At 36.6% G+C, this 23,392-nt stretch overlaps 1 protein-coding gene across 4 annotated transcripts in view; it reads right to left on the bottom strand.

Moving 5' to 3' along the window:
• Positions 1-753: 753 nt before the first annotated feature.
• Positions 754-23,392, bottom strand: part of DPH5 (diphthamide biosynthesis 5) — a 35,895-nt gene continuing 13,256 nt past the window's right edge. For 2 of the 4 annotated variants that reach the window (XM_046645756.1, XM_046645757.1), the window contains exons 4-8: positions 21,225-21,333; positions 10,855-10,975; positions 6,861-6,900; positions 5,296-5,399; positions 754-3,554 (exon numbers count right to left, since the gene is read on the bottom strand). In XM_046645756.1, coding sequence (XP_046501712.1) covers positions 3,331-3,554; positions 5,296-5,399; positions 6,861-6,900; positions 10,855-10,975; positions 21,225-21,333 — 598 coding nt within the window. In that variant the 3' untranslated portion in view covers positions 754-3,330. Of the gene's footprint in view, positions 3,555-5,188; positions 5,400-6,860; positions 6,901-10,854; positions 10,976-21,224; positions 21,334-23,392 lie in introns of all 4 variants that reach the window. The other 2 variants (XM_046645755.1, XM_046645758.1) reach the window with 2 other exon arrangements.

The following is a 23,392-nucleotide window of genomic DNA, read 5'->3' on the forward strand; positions in this document are numbered from 1 at the left end:
GCACGAACTTAACCACTCAGCCACAGGGCCAGCCCTGTCAGTTGCCTTTTAAAAACATGAAGAAAAAATTGAGTCTTTTAGATTCACAGTTACTATTTCATTCCTTCTATCTGATGTCATTTACCTTCAGCCTAAAAAACTTCCCTCAGCTTTCCTTGTAGTGCAGGTCTGCTGGTGACAAATCTGTTTTTATGAAGATTGCTTTACTTTGCCTTCATTATTGAAGGATATTTTTACTGGATATACAATTCTGGATTGATCAGATTTTGTTTTGCTTTTTCATTTCAGTTTAAAGATGTCTTTCCATTGTCTTCTGACCTACATTGTTTACGATGAGAAGCACTCAATATTTATAGCTCCCCTCTATGTTCTGGCTTCTCCATCACCGCTCTTGGGGGCTTTTTAAGGTTTTCTAACATCTTTGGTTTTCATCAGTTTTAACTATGATATGTGAGGTGTGGTTTTCTATGTATTTATTATGCTTGTGGTTCACCAAACTTATTGGATCTGTGTGTTGATAGTTTCACCAAATTTGGGAAAATTTTTTTTTTTTAAAGATTGGCACCTGAGCTAACATCTGTTGCCAATCTTCTTTTTTTTCCTTCTTCTTCTCCCCAAAGCCCCCAGTACATAGTTGTATCTCTTAGCTGTGAGTACCTCTGGTTGTGCTATGTGGGATACAACCTCAGCATGGCCTGAGGAGTGGTGCCATGTTGGCGCCGGGGATCTGAACTGGCAAAACCCTGGGCGACCAAAGCAGAGCACGTGAACCTAACCACTTGGCCATGGAGCTGGCCCCTACTCATATTTTGTTTCTGCCCTATTTTCTTTTTCTTCTGGGGATCCAATTCCATATATGCTAATTATTGTCCCACATGGCATTGGGGCTCTGTGCTTATTTTCTTCCCTTTGGTCTTTTTTTCTTTATTCCTCAGACAGGAAAATTTCTATTCATCTGTCATCTGTGCTCTGCTGTTAAGTCCAACCATTTTGATTTTTTGGTTTGTTTCCATTTCTCTGCTGAGAATACCCATCTACATTCATTTGTTCCAACCACCTTTCCTTTTCATCCTTGAACATAATTCTAATAGCTGCTTCAAAATCCTTGTCTGTTAATTCCAATTTCTGGGTTATGTTAGCATCTCTTTCTATTGTGTGGTGCTGGGTGTTTTTTCACCATAAGTCATATTTACCTGTTTCTTTGCATGCCTCATAATATTTTATTATATTCTAGTCATTGTTGACATGTTAAAGAGACCTATTTTGTTATCATGCCCTGAAAGTGTTAATAAGCTTTGTTCTAGAAGGCAGTTAAATTACTGGCTAATCATCTTGATTTTACATTAAAGATTTTGTCCTTAGTTTTATCAAAAATCCTTAGTCCTGGGCAGTCTTTACTACTAATCCATGGCCTTTCTAGGGATTTGATGGAAAGCCCAAGGTGCTTTTCAAGCCTTCTAACTTGTCAGAATTCAAACTCAAATCTCTTTCTTCTCTTGTAATACAGAGCGACAATCTCTGCTCAGCTGTCCTGCCTCAGCTCTGGCTTTCCGCCAGGAACACTGGAGTCTTCTGTGCACATGCACAGTTCAGGAGTTAGCCAAAGATTTAAGAGATTATATGCAGATTGGAAGGCTCCTCCCTCACTGCCACCTTCATTTCCAGGATTTCCTCCTTCATTTTACAGCTCCTCTAGCAGCCCCCAATTCCTCTAATACCTCAAGCCAGTAAGACTGCAACTTTCTCTTAGGTTCTAGCTATCCCTCACCAGACTGACTGGGAATGCCCTGAAGGGAAAAGCCATATAAGAATAGTCCTCAGCCTGCTTTTGGTCACCTCCCAGTGCCTTTAGACAGATATTTATTATGTTTTGTGCAGTTTATAATTGGGGGGGTTTGTACATTACACGCTATTCCACCATTACGAAACCAGAAGTTGTTCATTTCATAATTCTTAAATGTTTGGTTTAACCGTTAAGAGGAAAATAATACAGAACTGGTACTTAAATGTCTTTGCCTCTCTCCTCTTTTGTGTCCAATAGCTTGAAAATGGAACGTTTCATATATATTAAAATATCTTTTATCTCAAATGAAATAAGTCAGAACAATCTCTTGCCAACTGATACTCCCAGGAAGTAGGGAAGTATTTGCTTAACTTCCAACAAATATACTAAGCAAAGAGGTCAGATAAATTGATTAGGCCATGGAAATAATGAGTTAGACCAACTAAACTAGAACAGAGCAGAGCTATTTCTGTTATGAACTTAAAAAAAGGATAAAACTTCATGGTCATGAGGCTGGCCCCATGGCCGAGTGGTTAAGTTTGCACGCTTTGCTTCGGTGGCCCAGGGTTTCACTGGTTTGGACGTGGCACCGCTCATCGGGCCATGTTAAGGCGGCGTCCCACATGCCACAGCTAGAAGGACTGCAACTGAAAAATTGGCAACTATGTACTGCAGAGATATGAGGAGAGAAAGCAGAAAAAGAAAGATTGGCAACAGTTGTTAGCTCAGGTGTCAATCTTAAAAAAAGAAACAAAAAACACCTTTATGGTCATGAAATATAATAAATGGAGTGTTATTTACAACCAATGAGAAGAATGTGACTACTTGCATATACAGAGTGGCATATTAACTGAGTTAAGTGATATGACGAATGTTGACTAAAATTTTATTTTGTAGTCAGCAAGTTTTCCATTTGTCAGCTTGGATGTGAAAGCTGCTATTTAAAACCAAACAGCAACTGTACATGGCTGGCTGAGTATTTATAATTCAACAATTATATAACCTCCAAAATACAGCAGAATATGAACCACATAATTAGGATGTCAGCTAAACAAGACAAGGCAATTCAGAAGGATGTCATTTTGTGGCATGTACTCAGCTGAGCTTTCAGTAAGCAGGACTCATTCTTCCACCTCTGCTTAGACGCACTAATATTAACCGCTGTCAGGGCAACTCACAGCTGCAGTCAGGACAGCAGGCTTTTTAAGAAAGAAGAAAGTTCCACCTTGTATAGACTGGTTTCATAAGTAAAAATGGCTCTTAAATGACTCTGTTTATGAATGTCTATGTACAAGTTTTCCAGCTTGGTCAGCTCCAAGTGAGTACCATCCTGAAAAACTGCTAAAATATCAGCAACAACTGATGATATCATAGGGAAAGAACTCATTGCCACAGGAAACCAAGCATTGTTGAGTCAACATCTTTCTTCTTAGTCATTTGTTTTATACTTATTAGGTAAACCAAAAGATCTGTTCAATTTGTTATACAAATATGTGTACGTGCACATACGACTGAAATTAACATCCAACAGTTGAAAATGTCTATGTTCAGAGTCCATCAGTGCTTTGGGAATCTGAGCTATTTTCTGGTATGGAAAACAGACTTAGCATCTCCATCTCCAGTGGATGCATGCTGCCTCCTGTGATAATCAAGGAATGTAATGGTCCTCCCAAGTCCACAGTACACATTTGCTGCAAAGTGCCTGCTGCGATTTTTTGGTCCTCAGCTCCAACCCTGGCTAAGCCAACACAGAGTGTCTCCTCGGTAACTGCTATTTAAAAAAAAGAAAAAAAGATACTGCCGTTCAATTCAGCAAATACATTATCCTGCCCAACATTCAAGCCAACATTAGTACATTCAAAGAAGCCCCAAATATCTTAAATCTGCTTAGTCACTCATTATGGATCAATTATCTGTTGATTTATCTAAGGCTTTTCTAAACTATTTGTATGATCTGACATATAAAGTAGTACTTCCCAAATTTACCCTTTCAGAATTCCAAAGGCTTACCTTAGTTTAAGTTTTGAGGATTTGATAAACAATTACCTGTATCCAATCCATACTCTTTACGATTGCATAGCATTTGTCTTTAAATAGATTCTGAAGAAACAAAGTTTATTATATGCTTATATTCTTAATAAACTGCTTGAGATATGTTCACATTGACCATGATATACTGGAAAAACCATGGGGTTGTGAGATAAATACACAGATTTGAGTTTCTGCTTGGCTACCTAATTAGCTATGTGACAAACCAGTTTTTTCATTTTTTAAAATGGAATACTCTCTCTCTTCACTCATGGTTCGAAGGGCTATGATAATAGATATGAAAGTATTTAGTAAACTACAGAGCCCTTAACAAAAAATGCATATTTGACATTACTTATGCTTTTAAGTTCAAAATAACCAACATTAGTGAACTTTAGTATTACTCATTCTGGTGACCCTATCACGGTTTTATTGTTTAGTTGGGAAAGTTGTCCTGACTGAACAATAATCAAAATGGGGTAAATGATTTATACGAGGAGAAGCCGGCATGCAATGAACTCTGTTCAAAGTTACAGATATAGAACACCCTTAGAGATTATTTGTTTCATGACTTTAACAAGGCCTATTGAGAATAAAATAAGCTGTGGTCACTCAAGAGTCTCTCTCTCTCTCTTTTTTTTCCTGAGGAAGACTGGTCCTGAGTTAACATCTGTTGCAATCCTCCTCCTTTTGCCTGAGGAAGATTGTCACTGGGCTAACATCTGTGCCAGTCTTCCTCTATTTTTTGTATATGGGATGCCACCACAGCATGGCCTGACGAGGGGTATAGGTCTGCACCTGGGATCTGAACCCACAAACCCCAGGCCACCAAAGCAGACCATGCAAACTTAACTACTACGCCACCAGGCTGGCCCAAGAATCTCTTTATGTAAAATTTCTATCAAGAGATAAGTGCTCAAAGGCAGTCAGCAACTTATGACAATATAATGATTGGTTCATTAAGGAACTTTCAAAAAAGATTTGCTGACAATAAACATTTTATTACATAGTATGCACTGTGTCTAGATATTAAGTATATAAGGATAAATTCTCTTGTCTTTATCCTGAAGAAAATTATCTCTGGTCTCAGTGTGGAGAATGAGAAAAAGCAGAATCAATATATTTTTATTGGACAAATCTCACCATAAATGTGGGCTAAAATGGAAGTTCTGTATCTTACTAAAATATTTATACATTAACACATTTATATCAAATCTGATTTATAGTTAATTTGTGAAAAATCTTCACTTTCTATAATTTTATTAATTTTACTAGAAAGAACTCCATGGTTTTTCTTTCATTACAACTTTCAGGCTATGAGATTTAAGTTAAGCTTGGAAAAAAATGACAAAAAAAGTACAATTCAAAAACACTGACTCTGGCTTCAGTGGTGGTGGCATACGTGTGTGTGTCAGATGCTGTATCATATACACAGATCAATGCAGCAGGAGGGGAATATGAGAGTCCTTTAGGGTCTTGAGTACCTGGTTCTTCTCCTCGTATTCTCTGATTCTGAACAATCTCCAGAAGTTGCTGGGCTGCTTGGTTTACACTCATATACCGAGGAGGTTCATAGATCTTCCTTCCCCTGTAAGTATAAAACTAGATGCCATTGTTCTTAGCCATGAAATTACATAATACGTTTTAATGCAATTACTCCCCAGGTAAACTCAAGCATGACAGTCTACATTCTGTCTGAAGCTTTCACGTTACCCACTGTAAGTATGCCCTAAAGCATGGATACAGTGATTGCTGATCTTAGGTTTCTTAAGCTTTTTTCATTGTTCTACTTCAACTACCCTCTGATCTCACTGAAGTGTTGGCAGAAATAGAAGTGCAATAACTTAAAGCTAAATGTCTAAATCAAAGTCACTTTTATTCAAAGTGATACCTTAAGCAAAAATAATTCAAATAAGTAGCGATTTGTTCTATATCCTAGCTTCATGAGGTTCTATAGTGTTCTTTTTATTACCATGTTTAAACCACATATTCCTCTTTTCACTTCCTCCTCTAAGAAAAGTAAATTAAAGCAATAAATATCTGAAAATCTTAGAGGGTAAGACATGTTTACTTCTGTATGCCTCAAAAGCCTACCATGTTTGCCCAGTGATCATAATAAAAATCTCACTTTTGCAGGTATAAATCAGTTCATATAGATTATTTTCCTGACTTTCAAAATAATTCTCTAAGTCAGCACTGTCCAGTAGAAGTAAAATACAAGCCAAAAACATGATTTTAAATTTTCTAGTAGCCAAATTAATAAAAGTAAAAGAGACAAAATTAATTTTAATAATATATTTAAGCAAATATATCCAAAATATTATATTTCAACATTCACTGCTATGAAATTATTAAAGAGATTGTTTTGTACTGTTTTTAAAATTTGCTATGTATTTTATACTTATAGCACATCTTAATTCAAATGTTCAATTTTCACTGGAAATACTTGATCTGTATTTAGATTTCATAAAATTCATGATTGTAAAAGTGGATTTACATATTGAAGTTGTTCTAACTACACTTAAAAGTTTTCCAATAACTAAGTTTAGTATTAGTTTTAAGGAAATTAAAATTAAATACGAAATTCAGTTCCTCAGTTATAGCAGCCATATTTCAAGTGCTCATTAGTCGGATGTGGGTAGCTGCTACTGTATTGGACACTGCCTCGATAAGCAAAGAAGGACTATTAGACTCATTATACAGATGAGGAAAATAAGACTCAACAGTGGAAGTGACTTGCCCTAGAGCACATACCAGAGGCGCACTCAGGACCCAAACCCCCGTTCCTGACTCCCGACTCATTGATCCGCCCCACACATATTCACTGAGTGCCGACTGGGGGGCCAAACACTGTTCTCAGCGTTGAATCTATGAAATCTATTGCTCTTTCTACTCTATCACACTGCTTAGCATTTCCTAAGATTAAAAGTATTTTTTTTAACTGTTAACAAAAGCTGATGTTCAACAATCTTTAGAACTCATGTCATTTAAGCAGAATTTATTGTTCATGGAATTAAAATAGACGTAAGCATTGAGAATAAGAACTTACTTGATTAGATTTTCCAAAGACTGCTCCTTTACTTTGATGTCTGGAGGAAGCAAAAAATAGTTCTCTTTTAGTCTAATTAACTACTTTATCCCAAAGTCTTTGTGTAAACTTCAGTTGAATCACCTAAACTTTGGGGAAACATTCTTCTCAAGTCTCCAAAATGCTCATTTGAGAGTTTGTGACAGTCTTTCCTCGCTCTTGTTTCTAGCCACTCTTCTTATGGAAATACAGAGAAGAATGGAAGCTTGTGGTTGCTAAAGGTCATTAGTCAGAAAACAAACATGAGGCTGGCCCTGAGACCATCATGAAAGGATCTAATTTCTTCTTGGAAAAGAAGACACAGGAAAGAGTCAGATAAATATTGGTATGTATATTACCTAACAGCTAATCAAAATCTTTGCGTTCACTTCTGCTAGGTGGTAACCGCACAGACCCAACTGAAAAGTCTTACGTTCCTATTCCTACCTATAGTCCAGGCACTAGAATGTAAGTTTTAATGCATGTATCATAAACAGAAGAAAATTCTACCCACATTTTGAAAAGAGACTTTTGCTTTCTTTGGAATGGTAAGACATACTCTAATAACTATGAATAGACACTTTAATACCAAACATTCAATGCTTTTAACGGCTTCCCCTAGCACTGACTGCGAGGTACAGGGCTACTACAGGGGTCAAAATGCACATAATCTCTGTTCTCATGAAGCCTGATGATCCAAGCGTCACAAATATTTGATTCTTTACACTTTTTAATCACTGATCCTCAGCTGAACACTCTGGTAAAAGGTAAAAAGTAGAACTGCTCTCCATCCTCACAGGCACTCAGTACACAACAGCACGAGCAACAGCTGCTTCCTGTTCTACATACTGAAAACAAACAGTTCAGCCAAAGTTTGTTTTTGCAAAAATAAATACAGTGTAACTAAGGGGTCTTTTTGATAGACTTCTACAGCTTTCCTAAGGGATCGTGAAAGTTTTTCTATAAAGGATACCAAAGAGTTTGCTTGGAAAATATAACAAAGATTAATCCCTTATATGTGTTTCTAAATGTTCTTGGAACCCATGGTGAACGTATTTTTCAGATTCAAAATATTGATTATTATTTCCACTTGGAAGCCACATACAGGAAAAAATGCGTAACTGTTTTTGAAAATGTGGCCTGCAATACAACTAATAGTATAAGTCAACTTAGATTTCCTTTATATGATATTTGTAAGATTTTAAAAAATTCAATGAATTTATTAATTCATTCACCTTAAGCTTCTGAAATGTTTATATTAGTAAGGTTTTAAATGTACTATTTCTAATTTTCTAACTTTTTTAATGATATGCTCTACAGAATCTGTAAAATGAAGAGGGTTGGGAGAATTTTTCACAGGCAGATGCTTTTCAATCAAACATAAGGCTGCATTAGTGAATTAATCTCAAGCCAGACCAGTCTTAATACTTTTCCCTTGTCTTCACACAGGCTGTAATTATTCCTCTCTACTTCTACTTGCTAGAATGTAAACATATCCTATTCATCTTAGTACCAGCACCATAATGCAAAGTACCCAGTAGATATTCAATAAATGTCTACTGAACAAATTTTCCACATGGCTCTACTACTACCCAACCAACCAGCTTATCTTAAACTATCTACTTTAGTATTAATTAAGTAGAGTAAGTCCCAATTCCTTCATAAAGGCTTTGTTGACTTTCCCTCAAATGCCCTTTGTTCTCTGAAATATACAATTAATACTACATTTTATTAATCTCTAATTACATCATATATATCAGTCTTGTCTTTCCAAGTAAATTTAAAATTCTCTGTGGTTTCTTACCATGGTATATTCTCACTAATCCCTACACGGGTTGGACCATAGCAGGCATTCAATAAATACATACTAATTTAAATGATGAGAATTCCAGATGATTAAATGATGAGATCTATGGTTTGAGGATTTGGAATCGTGGTATCTTATACTTCACACCTTGTTCCTGCTTTTGTTAATGGAGCAAGGAAGATATATTGTTTAACCTTGTTTCTCTTTTCCCAGGAAAGCCAAGAAAAGAGGCAGCTCTTAGAGAGTTCAAGAGCCAAAGTTCTGGTTTGTCCTTCCTGCCTTTTCATACAATAGAACTTAATTGTGCTTTACAATTTCATGTCCACAGCATGTTAGTTCCAACTGGATTTCAAAATCCTGAGGGCAACACCCATATCTAATACTTCCTTAGTATTTCAAAACAACCTAACTCAACATTGGGCATACAGTAAATACTCAATAAATACCTGTAAACTTATTTTCTAATTGCCTTTCCAAAGCTTCCTAAAAGATAAATGCTACTTTTCCCCCATCCTCCCATTTTTAATGAATATAAGGAGAAGTTATCGGGTAGCCTGCCTCTTAAGTTTTCTCCCTGTTCTGTCTTAAAATCTCTCAGTTCTGTTGTAAGACAACTCTTCCACCCCATCCCTACCCCCACCCCACTCACTCACTCTAGTATCCGAGTTCCAATGAATCCCTATTTTTTATCCCTCAGTTGCATATACTTTTACTTATTTCTTTAACAAAAGTCCTTTTAACAGCCATCCTTCCCTCATCATTTTACTTTGACCTTTACATACTACTGGCCTTAACTGGATCTAAGTTTGGGATAAGATGATGGATATATCTAATTAAACAACAGAATTGGCTATATTACACAAAAAAACTAACGTTTTTGGCACATAGGAATCTTTTCTCATGTTCTGAATAGCTGTCCTTACTATAGAGGCCAAAATCATGGATTCATTCTCTGCCCTGATCCTCTGCTATGTGGCAGACATTTTACTGGATGGCTTCACACACGGTAATCACTAAAACAGTGCAATTCAATGTGTGATCTGAGGACTGATGCGAGTATGTGAGCATTTTGTTACCAGTAAATGATGAAGTAACTACAGGAGAATAAGTGTTTACAAACATTTATAGTAATTTGACATTGACACAAAAGATAAGAAATTAAAAAATAAATATATATACAAAAAATAACAAAACCTGGTCCTTTACTACATATAGTTTGAGAAGTACTACTCTAAACAACTTCATGAGGCAAGGAGGGATTATTCCTATTAGATAAAAATGAAGACAAAGGTAAAGAATGGTCACAATATTCTCTAGCTAGTAAGTAGTAGCACTCAGATTTTGTCTTCTGATTCCAAGTATAAGTATTATTTCAGTTATTGAAAATGCCACTTATCTCTGTTCATCAGTCACAGGATAAAGCATTGATACCAGTATTCTTATAACATAGATTGTTAGAATAGGAACTGATAGCGAAAGTGAATCGGTACAATTCCAGTGCCTCTCCTGGAAAATGCACTGCATGTCCTTCCGAAGCTCTATCGATATCATCTCTTAGTATACAGTGATGGCGCTCCCAGCCTCTTCCCACATTAGGTAGTAAAGAGGATCTGGGCAGCAAGATACAGTGACAAGAGCTGGGAATAACAGGCTATCTGCATTCTACCAATTCTGCCACCAGTGCCACTGGGTGACAGTGGGAATTTGATCCAATAACTCTGTGAACTTCAACTGTAAAACATGCTTCAATAAGATCTATTTCAGATCTGTAATTCTGATGGCATCAATATTGCAGGATTCAAAGAATATCTCTAGGAGATACACAATGATGCTTGGTAAGAATAAATGCTCAATACAAGTCTGTTGAATTGCAGTCAAATGGCAAGAACAGGGTCTTGATGGATAAAAGTGCAACATATGGGATGCTGGAGAGGATCTATTAGGGCATAAGAGGGGAGCAGCATGAACTAAGGCATGTATGCAGGAAGAGCCATGTGGTATTTGGAGCAGAAAATGCATGTCTCCTGAGAGTATGAGGAAGGGGGTAGACCGTCCTTTCTTACCTCTAGTTAGTTATCCACAGAATGGTTTCACCTTAACACAAAATATAAAATGAGACTAATATGACAACTCCATATTGTGACTGTAAGGAAACTCCAGAGCCCTTACCTAGTAAGCATAAGGTGTGCATGCCATTTTGTCTGTTCTTCTTCACTTTGTCAAAGAAGCTTTCTGGTCTCCAAGTGTCTGTCCAAAAAACAATAGAAACTGTCTCTCCAAACTTATACAACTAGAAAAAATAAAAACATTAATTAATGACGGAACAGTTCACTACTATTTCATAGATAACCACCAAAATAAAAAGCGAGAACCAGACTTGAGATGGGTTGGGGATCAAATTTGTCACAAAAAAGGTCATAAAACTTTCTCTTTGGTCCACAGCAGCTGGTGTCTTTCTGATGCCTTCAATAGGAAGCTTCTAGTATTTCTGCAGTCAGTACAGGAACATATACAACCAGTTCATGATTCAGCTATGTAGCTGCTAAAAATACTGAAATACAAAGAACCCAGAAGGAAGCCAAAAGACTTCTGAGTAGTCAGAGCAGGGTTCACAAGGTTAATTATTCTTCTCACTTTACAGATGAGACCACCAAAGCTCAGAAGATCAACTGACTTGCCTAAGGTCACAAAGCTAGTTACTAATGAAAAAGAAATTCAAAGTGCTCTGAGGAAGTGCTCCTTTCCACCACACCATCTCAGTAAATACACATGCTATACTCACTCCAGCCATTTCTCAAAACCTACTCCCTTACTTTACCCACTATTTGTTCCCTCACTATAGAGTTCAGTTATGAGGGCGGCCTTTTCCCAAACCTCCTCCTTTCCCCCCAGTTGGCCCACCCATCCCATTTGACCATCATACAACCAAGAAGCTTGCTTGCTTCCAGCTTGCTTCCAGGCTGGCTGCAAAGTTCACTTCTGTGAGTCCAATTCCAAACTTTATGCTGAGAAAATCTACTTTTGAATTCCGGCTCTGCAACATGTTAGTCGTGTGACATTACTCTTTCTAAGTCTCTCTCTCTAAAATGGCAATAGTGATAACATACTGTCCTTCCTACCTAGAGGGCTGTAAGGATCAAATAACATGTAAAAAGTTATTCAAACTGTGAAGCGATAGGCTAGCATTAGTTCTTATCTAGGCAGTATACAAAGGACATTTATTTTCAAAGACATAATATACAGTAAAACATAACACTGAAGTTGCTATGTAAAGACATAATTATTCAAGTTAAACACTGCTTGAAAGAATTTTTAATAGAGCTGGAAAGCAACAGATGCTGGAAATCACATCTAGTCCTCTGCCACAAATTAACTGTGTGATTGAAATAGCTTTGTGACTTCAGGAAATCATCTAACTTTCCTAAGCCTAAAGTTCTTCATTTGAAAAATGAAGAAACTGGTCTGGCGAAGGGATTATCATCCTAAGGCTTCCCAGATCAGTTTTCAGAAGCTGCTGCAACAAGTAAAAGGGGAGGCAGATAGGAAGGAAACAGAAGCTGGGCATTCAGTGTCCTCCATCCCTACATCCCTAGAGAAGCCCAACTTTTCTTGATTTTTATAGATTGAGGTCCTAAAAACTATAACCAATACTCCTAATGGTGACTTTGAATTTCCAAAGGGAGGTTCATCATGCTCCTTATATGGCCATGACCTCCAACTTACCTACCAATGGGCTCTATTCCCCAAGTCATTTGAAAACTGTCTATAAAGGTATTTCCAGGGCCAGCCTGGTGGCACAGCGGTTAAGTTCACACGTTCCGCTCTGGTGGCCCGGGGTTCGCTGGTTCGGATCCTGGGTGCGAACACGGCACCGCTTGGCAAGCCATGCTGTGGGCAGGCGTCCCACATATAAAGTAGAGGAAGATGGCCACGGATGTTAGCTCAGGGCCAGTCTTCCTCAGCAAAAAGAGGAGGATTGGCAGTAGATGTTAGCTCAGGGCTAATATTCCTAAAAAAAACCAGCATTTCCCCCATAGAATCCATGCGACCCAGTGGCAGTCGAATTCACAGATGAGTGTATAAAGACCCATGTAACTCCAAGAATCCAGAGTCATAAATCTTCCAGCCACATGTAACAAGGTTTCTCTGTGAAAAATACATTTAGAGGTCCAAGGTGGGATTCCTGGAATACACTCACCCAAGTTACAAGAAATTGACCTAGCCTTGTTACTGTTATTGTTCTATGAGAGGCAAATTTATCTACCAAATATTTATTATAAATCACCCACTATGTGCCAGGCATTATGCTACACACAGGTATAAAGTGAGAAGCAAAACAGAGCTCGGGCCCTCCTGGAGTATGCAGTCTCACTGACACCTCACAGAACAGGCGAAAGCCGGGGGTCACAGCCCTGGTTCTTAGTCACTGGGTGATAATAAACACATCAAGTGACTTTCCTGACTTTGAGGAGGAACTTCCCTGCAAACTGGGTATAATGACCATAAACCTAATAATGTGGTTCTTCAAGGATTAAATGACAAAGTGTGTAGAGTGCCTAGTGCCTTGCACATAGTAAAGCCTCAATAAATGTTAAGGATGTGATGATATAATAACAATGATGTTTATAATGATGATATGAAGATGTTCTAAAATGCTGTGTCCTGTCACAACCCAACTGCTTTCTTTACTGGAGTGAGCTCGAAAATACTACCAAATATTCTAAACTATGCTTATGATTTAATTCTAACAAGTTCAACTGTTTATATTCTAAAAAGCATTTTTGGCATCTCTGATCAGATTCTGAAATATTAGTATTACTCTATAAAAAACTTTAAGGGAAAACTATTAAAGAAAATCATATATGCAATCATATATAAATACTTTAAATGGGTCTTCAATATTTTAAGAATCATAGAAATATAGTCATGGAGGTAAATTCTTCATTTAAAAAGAAAGGGAAAGATCATTTAAAAGAGAATTGAGATGCTAGTCACATATAAACACTGTGTAAAAGCATCTGTGAATTTAATTTGGGGGATTAAAGAAAACCTCACATAAGCACTGCTTTCCAGGACCCTGATTTACAGACTGTCACCATTCACATGGTTGCGGTGTAAACTTCTTCAATGACTTCTGGAACATTATGCAAATGGTTTCACCATTTAGATGTCAGTACCTCAAAGAACAGAAGGACCAGTACTTTGTGTTTCACAATTGAAGGACTTACAGTAAACTATAAAAATACACTGCAGCAAAATCATACAGTGACGAGAACTGAGGTTGCAGCAGCCTAAGCGCTTACCGTCTTACAAATACAAGCCTTTGTGCTGTGATCATTTTTCCCCAAAACATTATTGATGCAAATCTAAATTTAACAACTACAAAAAGGGCTGTTTTCTAAAAATAGTAGGCAAATACAGGCCTATTTTTGTTTTGATCTAAAATAAGTTATAGAGAAAACAGTTTAACTTGATATTGGATCAAGTTTTGATCTATGGAAGACAAACAAAATCTCAACTTAAAACCACCCATTTAATTATATATAGGGCATTGTCTAATTGGAGTGAGAAGATGCACAAGAAAGACAAATATTAGGTAGTAAATGAAAAATGAGATATAGACTATATTATAAGAGTTCAGCACTTCTCCCACATAGAGAGCACCTGAAGGTAACTTCTGAAGAGAGAAGACATAAGCTGGACCTTGAAGGATGGAGAAGATTTAGACTGGGGAAGTTGAACATGGCGGAAGAATGAGACGGCATGAACAAAGTAAGAGAAGTAGGAAATCTTGGGCAATATTTAGGACGGCATTAAGCAATTATCTAGAAATAGATACCGCCTGACTTGCTTCTAACAAGTATCTCTAATTCTTGACATCTTACCATGTGCCAATTCCTATCAATTTCAGCTTTATAATTTACCCAGAAACTGACTATTCATTGTTTTTCCCACTACCTTAGTTTGAGCCCTCAACATCACCTGCCTGAATGACCTTATTAGTCTTCTAGCTCATTTCATTGCTACCAATATTTCTTTCCTTTCAAAAGCATAGATGCTTTGTAAATTACACTTTATAATTAGGCTTTAATGCTTCTGTTATTTTATAGTCAAAGAAAAATATTTTATGATTTTTAAGTTAAAAAATATCTTCTCTGCATATGGAAAAATTAGAAAATCTAACTTGCTAAGAACTCTATTAAGCCCCACATGTATCTCTGACACACGCATAGCCTAAATGGGAACAGTTAAATCTGTGAGGTAAAAGATAGCTGAGCCAAAAACCGCACCACAAAACCACATAATCAAGATACTAGTTTTCTCTTCTATACATAATGCCAGTCTTGGAGTTGTTGTTGTGTTTTTAATCCTCACATGCATTTTCCTTAATACTGATGTAACACTGATTTTTGCTGACACTAAGAAAGATTATGGATATGACCACACATTAGGTATATAAAATTGAATGACAATGTAGACAGAAGAGCTACAAGATTTATATTCTAACACACAAATGAGAGAACCCACATATGAATTAAATGAAAGAATTACAATTTAAGGCATATAATTTCAAAGACAAGATCCATCTTGGGGTGGGGGAGAATAAGTAAATAAACAATTTAAGTCAGCTAATATTTGTTGTACATTGATAATACGCATGGCAATGAAATAAAGTACCACAGAAGATGTGAAGATGAGTAAATCAAGGACTTTATAATATGGTTAACACATAAACATATACAAGTAACTGAACATTCTGCATAGGATGGGATTTACCAGGATTGAGTAGAAGAGTGGCACAATCAGATATACAATTTAAAAAGAAAACTATAAGGGCCAGCCTGGTGGCACAGTGGTTAAGTTCGCATGTTCTGCTTCAGCAGCCTGGGGTTCACCGGTTTGGATCCCGGGTGTGCACATGGCACTGCTTGGCACGCCATGCTGGGGCAGGCATCCCACACATAAAGTAGAGAAAGATGGGCATGGATGTTAGCTCAGGGCCAGTCTTCCTCAGGGAAAAGAGGAGAATTGGCAGCAGTTAGCTCAGGGCTAATCTTCCTCAAAAGGAAAAAAAAAAAATTTAATATGCCCATGATTTAGCATGTGGTCAAACACAATTCCAAAGTGACTAAAAGAATCAAGAACTTATCAGATGAGTTCTTCTAAGGCAGTGTAGAGCTCTGATATCCTTACTACCTAGTTTAAGTTTTCTTCGTACTATGTTGGGCTTTATCATTTCTACATTAGTCCCTAGACAACACTGAAACCAATTTAATGCTTCTGAAAATTAACAGTGAGAACTAGTACAAGGTCAACAACGCTGATTATTACAATGAGTGTTGTTTTATGAAAAAAGGAAGGAAATGAGTTGTTACTTTTTGAAAGTAATATGCATTTTTTTCAAAGTAGAAATGTATTATATAAACAGAGGAACATATGGCAATAGTCAAGGCTGCTTATGCAACAGCCAGAGAAAGTGGAAGCATTTCATAATGATGAGAAAATTATACAATCTTTTCCCTGAAGTCAGCCACAATTGATAACACAAAAATCATTGCTACTTGGTGTCATTGAATTGTCTCATTTATTGTCCTTCAAAATGTCTCTAAACCATTTTAGTCACCAAATTCTTACCAAAGAATGAATACATTCCACCACATAAATGATTAGCAATAAACGATAAATATCACATAAAGAAAGTGTTTTAGGATTTGTACTTTCTTCTTTTATTTGGCCTGTCTGAATCAGGAGAATGTATACACAGTAAGTGTTGAATAAAAAGACTGAAAGAAAATAGACCAGAATGGTAACTGTGGTTACCTCCAGGTGGTGGGATTATGAATCCTTTTATTTTTGTCTTTATACTTACTGTATTTTCCTAATTTTCTATGAGTATGTATGTCCTTTATTATCAAGCAAAAGAGTTATTTTTAAAAATGGGTCTTCTAAAGCAGAAGCAACGGTCAATGAAAGCAATTCTGATTCTATATGATTAATTTGCTAAACACTTAACTTGAAAAATTCAAGAAAAGAAGGAATTTGTTTCTAATGTTTTTTGTGTTTTGAGAAAAATCTCTGATTTTTCATTATCAGGAATGTCTAAATACAACCAACTTGCCTGGCCCTAAACAAAAAAATGGACTCTTCTTTGAGAAAAATCTTCAAAATACAAGTAATATTTAAGTGTTACAAATATCTGTTACTTAGGAATTTCAAATAACATGATTTTTACGTATATATTTTTATAACTACTGTTTTAATTCTGAAAACTCTTAACATTTACTGAATGAAAATTTGTGTATCTAATACATCTTGGTCAAGGTAACCTTTCCCTACAACTGAAAACAGGCCAGCTTTTTAGATTCCAAATCTAAAGCATATTAGAGCTTATCGAGTTTAGTATTCTTCATTTTTTCACTGCCAAATCTCTTTTCCAAATGAGTTCTTAAATAAAACATCAACAGAGTTAATAATGATTGGCCGTCTTGGGGATTTACTCTTTGTTGTTTGGCGTCAATTACTTCGTTATCTGCAGAATCTCTAAAGCATCTTCATAAAACACGGGGCAGTTTGAAAACCACTGCTCTTGTCTAACATTCCTCCTGTCCCTACTTCATCCGCTTGTAGTTAAGAAACCCAAGATCCAGAGAAGCGAGATGACTCCTTAGTTACTGCCTGAGCAAAAAGTAAAACCAAGACCTTTCAATTTGCAGTAAAACTTTAAACCTTTTCCACTATATTTTTCCTTTACCAATTCCACCAAATTTATAGTCAATTTTTACCCCACATATACATTAAGTCTTATGTTAACTAATCCCTAGAGAGCCAAGGTTTCTGTGGTATGTACATATGCATTCATTTGTGTGTGTGTTTCTGTAATACATTGCAGATTCCCCAAAGTGCTTCCGTGACTCTCTTCTTTAGCTGTACATTTCCCTCTGTCTTTCATCTTCTTGTTCATCTAGCAAACTTTGTGTAATTCATTTTTTAAAACACTTAATTGAGGTATAATTTATATAAATATTCACCCATTTCAAGTGTACATTCAATGATTTTTAGTAAATTTACCAAGTTGTGCAACCATCACCACATCCAGTTTTAGAAAATATTTATCACTCCAATCAGATCCCTTATGTCCATTTGGAGCTAATCCTTCTTCTTACCCCTAGCCCCAGCCAGGCACTAAGTATTTTCTGTCTCTATAGATTTGCTTTTACTGGACATTTCATACAAATGGAATCATAAAACATGTGTCTTCTGTGACTCACTTCTTTCACTTGATATACATATGCTTGGTGGCAGCCCTGTGGCGAATTGGTTAAGTTTGCACGCTCTGCTTTGGCGGCCCAGGGTTTCACTGGTTCGTATCCTGGGTGCGGACATGGCACTGCTCATCAGGCCATGCTGAGGCAGTGTCCCACATAGCAGAACTAGGACCTACAACTAGAATATACAACTATGTACTGGGGGGCTTTGGGGAGAAGAAGGAGGAAAAAAAGGAGATTGGCAACAGATGTTAGCTCAGGTGCCAATCTTTAAAAGAAATATATATATACACGTGCTAAATATTTATTTGAAGACTACCTATTCTTCACAAGACAAAAGATGAAAATTCAGGGCAGCATCCATGCCTTCAATGGTCTGGGAGAAAGATAAACCTAATCATACTTTTCTACATAATCAATTCTAGATTAATAATGGTCCTGAAAGCAGAGGAAGACTGACAGAGGGTTCGAACCTAGGACAGGAGGCAAGTGCTCTAGAAATGACAAGTTAATATAACCAACCAAAGTAGAAACCAACTGAGCAATGGGGAGAGAAGGGTCCAGCCCCATAGACAAGTCCTTGGGGGTAAGGACCACAGTAAGTGTGCTAGTGAAGATGGTGGGAAAGAATCTAGTAGCATATACAGTCTACTGCCTCTCCTAGGACGATCAGCAAGGCAGAAATGGCTCTTCACATCTCCCTAAATCTCAATTCTCTCAATAGACACTACACCTATAAGTCTACTTCTTTTGATCTTCTCTTACACTCCACCCCTCCATGCAGTCCAAGCTCCTGTCATATCTCCTCTAAGGACTAAAACAGCCTCCTAATTGATTTCCTGACTTCCCATCTTGCCTGGTAATAATTCAATCTCCACACACTAGCTAGAGATATCTTTTAAAAACATTTATCAGATCAAGTATTTGCACTGCTTAAACCCGTCTAAAGGCAGTCCATATCACTTAGAATAAAATCCAAACTCCTGACGTTGGATTAGGAGTCTAGTGAGCCGGCCCTACTCACCTATCTGACCTCAGATTACCCTTCCCCTTGCCTGATACTCTCCAAAAAGCCTGTCTTTGGTTCCTTTAACAAACCATGCTCATTTCCACTTTTAGGGTCTTTGTATGAACTGCTCCCTCTGACTGGAATATGCTAATCCCTTCTTGATTCATATCTAATCTTAAATGTTACCACCTTAGAGACCTCTCCTGACCACCCAACTAGAGTAGTGACTCTCTAACCTATCAGTCTACTTGAAGTTCTTATACTTACCACTACCTGAAATTTATTTTTTTACTTCTTATTGCCTCTCCCTCCTACTAGAATGCATACTCTTTGAGAACACAGACCTTTTTGGTCAGGTTATCACTGTATTCAAAGGCACTGAGTACACCAACAATAAGTAGGTAAACAGTATTTGTTGAATAAATGGATCACTATTCCTCTTAACAGTGTCTAACTTGGCAGCCTCTAATATACTTTTCATTTAACAAGGAAAATTTTCGTTAAAAGAATATCGGGTTTGTGGTAAGGAATTGTATTTTATAGCCTTTAAGAGAAGGCCTATCACTGGCTGTGTGTGTGTGTATGTGTGTGCAGAAGTGTTACTCTACGCAACTACTTACTTTCATTTTTATTGATAATCAAGAGTCTTCTCTCAGTTAATAAACTAAAAAGTTCATGAAAAAAATTCAATGGCTGATTCTGAATTCCCTATGCTGCTTTAGAATAAAACAAAAACAATAAAATAGCTGAAAAGGGGCTGATAAACAGACAGTTTAAAAAAATTTGCACCCATTTCTAGGTTGGGAATTTCATGCTACTACTCTTTAACCGAAGGTAAAGATGTTGGAAAGCATAAACTGTTCAAGTCTGTCACAGCACCCAAACAGCACTTCTGTTCAATAACTCAAAGGCTCTTTTTGAACTCACGGGAAAGCTCTTTGACAGAATGCCTGTCTAAAGTGGTGCCCATTCCCCTTTTTAAAAACTGATCAGGAGAGCATGACGAGGTAACTTGTTCTACATTTACATTTCGCAAGCATATTTCTTTTCCAATGCTGCTATGCTAAAAAAAAAGATAGTACTGTTCGTTAACTTTGTAAGAAATTTTTTATCTGTCTAGGTTGGTGGTTCTCCAAGTGTGGTACCTATACCAGAATCAGCATCACCTGAGAATGTTGGAAATGCAAATTCTCAGATCCCCACCCTAGAGCTACAGTATCAGAAAATCTAAGGGGAATGCCAGGCAATTTCTTTGACAAGCTCTCCAGGTGATTCTGATGAATACTAAAGTTTGAGAACCACTGGTATAGGTTATCATTTTTTCCATAAATGAGAATCCAAATAGTAAAAAAAAAAACACCAGCTATTATAAGGAAGCGGACTTTGCCAAACTTTTTGCATTGTGAAATATATCTATACACTTATTTTAAAATTTAAGCGTGCCATGCATACAATGATAATGTAAATAGCTATTTTAAATTATGCAGTCTAGGAAAATATATTAGAGAATATCTTATTTCATAGATTCTAAGATACACATTTTTTTTCCTGTTACAATATATCTGATATGAACGTGCCTTAAGAATCAATGAGGTCTTAAAACCACGGTTGGCCAGAAGCAATCATAGTTGTCATGGATTATATATGTGTGAACATCAGAACACAAATATCAAACTTGGAAAATGAATGCCAGCAGTTTGGAAGAAAATCTTGGAAACGGTTATGAAGCACTATTTTAACCCCTCAGAACCAAGAGTCTTGGATTAAAACAACTGACTTGACACATCAAAAACTGCAAAGCTGCCTTAAAAGCCTCGTATCAGTGACTTTTGGCCCTATTATAAATTATTTTAAGAAATGCTGCATCACAAGGCTCTTGATGCCACAGAAAACAATACTGAGTGAAAAACGTGGGCCTCAGCAATGCAGAATAAGCTATTTGGAAGAATGAAAAAAGGTTTCAGGAATATTTAACCAATTTAATTATGTTATATTTCCTTTTTTGTATGCACAAGTTGGATATAAGATTAAAATCTTTCTCTAGCTAAATATCAATAGCCTATTCCAACTAGTGGGAAAAAATCTAAGTTACAAGAAAACTTAGTATAAAAAAAATTTAGTATTATAAAACAGTACACAGTGATGTAGTATAAAATAATAATGTCTTATAATTCATGAAATATAATAAAATCTACTTGCAATTTGTAGAAAAACAAAAAATTTTTGCTAAGCACCATTTAAAAAAACATCCTGCATAGTATTACCTGTAAACCACAGCAGCCTACAGCATTCATTATGGAAGCATTGTGAATAACCCGATAAGGGATTCCCAGTTTTGTTGCTCTCAGAATAAGATCGCTGTGTGTTGTAGCCCTGTAGTAAGAAAAGATCAGGTTGGATTAAAGTAACCAACAATGACTTTGTAAGACAGTAAAGCTATAAGATTTCATGAGCTGAAGTCCATCAAAGGGTCAAGGGGATGGCTTTTCCTCAAATACTGCTGCACGCCTGCATAAGGCTTTCACCTGGGCTTTCCGGCAAGAAAAGTGTAAGTCTACACATGCCCTTCACAACACTGAACTGCACCTGTAATATTCTTAAAGCAGCCTTGGCAGCTACAGAAACAAAGAGAAGTTTTACTTGCTCTTTTCATCTTATTAATACCTGCAAAAGCCACCTGTGGAATACTGTATAAGCTCAGAGACCATGCTCTTGAATAGCAATTCTCAAACTTTTTGATCTTAGGGTCCCTTTAAAAAATTCTTGAGCCAGCCCTGATGGCCTAGTGGTTAAAGTTCTGTGCATTCTGCTTTGGTGGCCTGGGCTTGGTACCTGGGCACAGAACCACACCACTTGTATATCAGTAGCCATGCTGTGGCGGTGGCTCACAAAGAACCACCCTGAAGAACTTAGAACTATAAACAACTATGTTCTGGGGCTTTGAGGGGGGAAAGGGAAGAAAAAAGGAGGAAGATTGGCAACAGATATTAGCTTAGGGTGAATCTTCCCCTACCAAAAAGAAAAAACCTCTTAAAATTACTGCTCCTGAGTTCTAAATTATGGCACCACTAGACCCACTCCTTGATTTCTGCTCTATTTTGAAGGCTTTGTTTTTGTATTTTGAAATACAACAAGGCAGAATACACAGAACATTTTCATAGCCTGTCAATCTCTGTCTTTATGTTAGTGTTCTATCGGAAATAATCCTAGTTGGATTTTACATTAGTCTAGCAGTCATTTATAACTGTTTTCAGTCTGGTGACTGTGTATAATTAGTATGTGTATATATATGCATATTCTGCCTGTTGCCTTTCCTTTTTTGACATAAATCTAATTATTGTAATTAAACAGATTTGGGTAGAGAAAGAATATATGTAAATATAAACATGGATATTGTGAAATGTAAGCCCACATCAGTTTAGAACTGCATTATTAAAGGCCTTTTCCCCCCTTGATGAGAACTCCAGGCCCTACTGGGGAATGCAACATTAGCATGTTTGAGGAGCTACATACAAACAAGCAGAAGCTGACAACTGGTCAATGCATACCAAGTAGGAAGATCAAGGGCTTTCACCCCATGAGGCAGTCAGAAACAGATGAACAAATGCCCACCAGGGAAACCTGCTTTTAATCACACACATAAAATAAAAACTAATATGAAAAACAATCATTAATTTGATTTAGAGTAAGCTTTTAAAAAATAATATGAATGCCAGTTGTAAAAAATGTTTTTAATATCACCTTCAAAAGAATCTCACTACTTAACACTAAGATTAAAGAAAACTGAATTAGTTACTTGGTGAGTTATTTAAATAGATGAGCAGGAAAAAAAACCTGGTTTAAAATTATATGTCTCTTTGATACAAGTTCATTTAAAATGACCAGATGTGGTTGGTGTACTATGAAGATTTTATGACCTGGCAAAGTGATTTCATTTTGTGAAACTGCCATAAATGTGATTAAATAAGCTCCTCGGGTTTCTACTATGAAAAACTGTGATAAAATTGGTATTTTATTATCACGATTACCTAGATTATATTGCTTCATGGAAAAGAAAAAGATAATTTGAAACACGGGCTTATGCCCTTATACTGAACATTCCTTCCAGTTTGTAGCTCATGAAAATGCTTCATTATTGTGACTAGGAAAGTATGTGTGTGTAAAAACAAATGTATTACTATTTCTAGGCACGCGGTTCTATCCAAAATCACGTATACATACACACACACACACGATTTTGGATTGAGCCACGTGCCCATAAAACCTTACAAACTTTTCTTAATAACATAGTTGTTACTTGGAATTGCTCTGAAGGCAATTTCAAAAGAGGAGATTCAAGAATGTTTTGATCAATGGAGTCAAAAAAATAAAGTACATAATGGTGACCTATTTGAATGTATAAGACTTGGTATGTTTATTCAAAATTTTATTT

The sequence above is a fragment of the Equus quagga genome, chromosome 18 (assembly GCF_021613505.1).
Source record: "Equus quagga isolate Etosha38 chromosome 18, UCLA_HA_Equagga_1.0, whole genome shotgun sequence".
Taxonomy (NCBI): domain Eukaryota; kingdom Metazoa; phylum Chordata; class Mammalia; order Perissodactyla; family Equidae; genus Equus; species Equus quagga.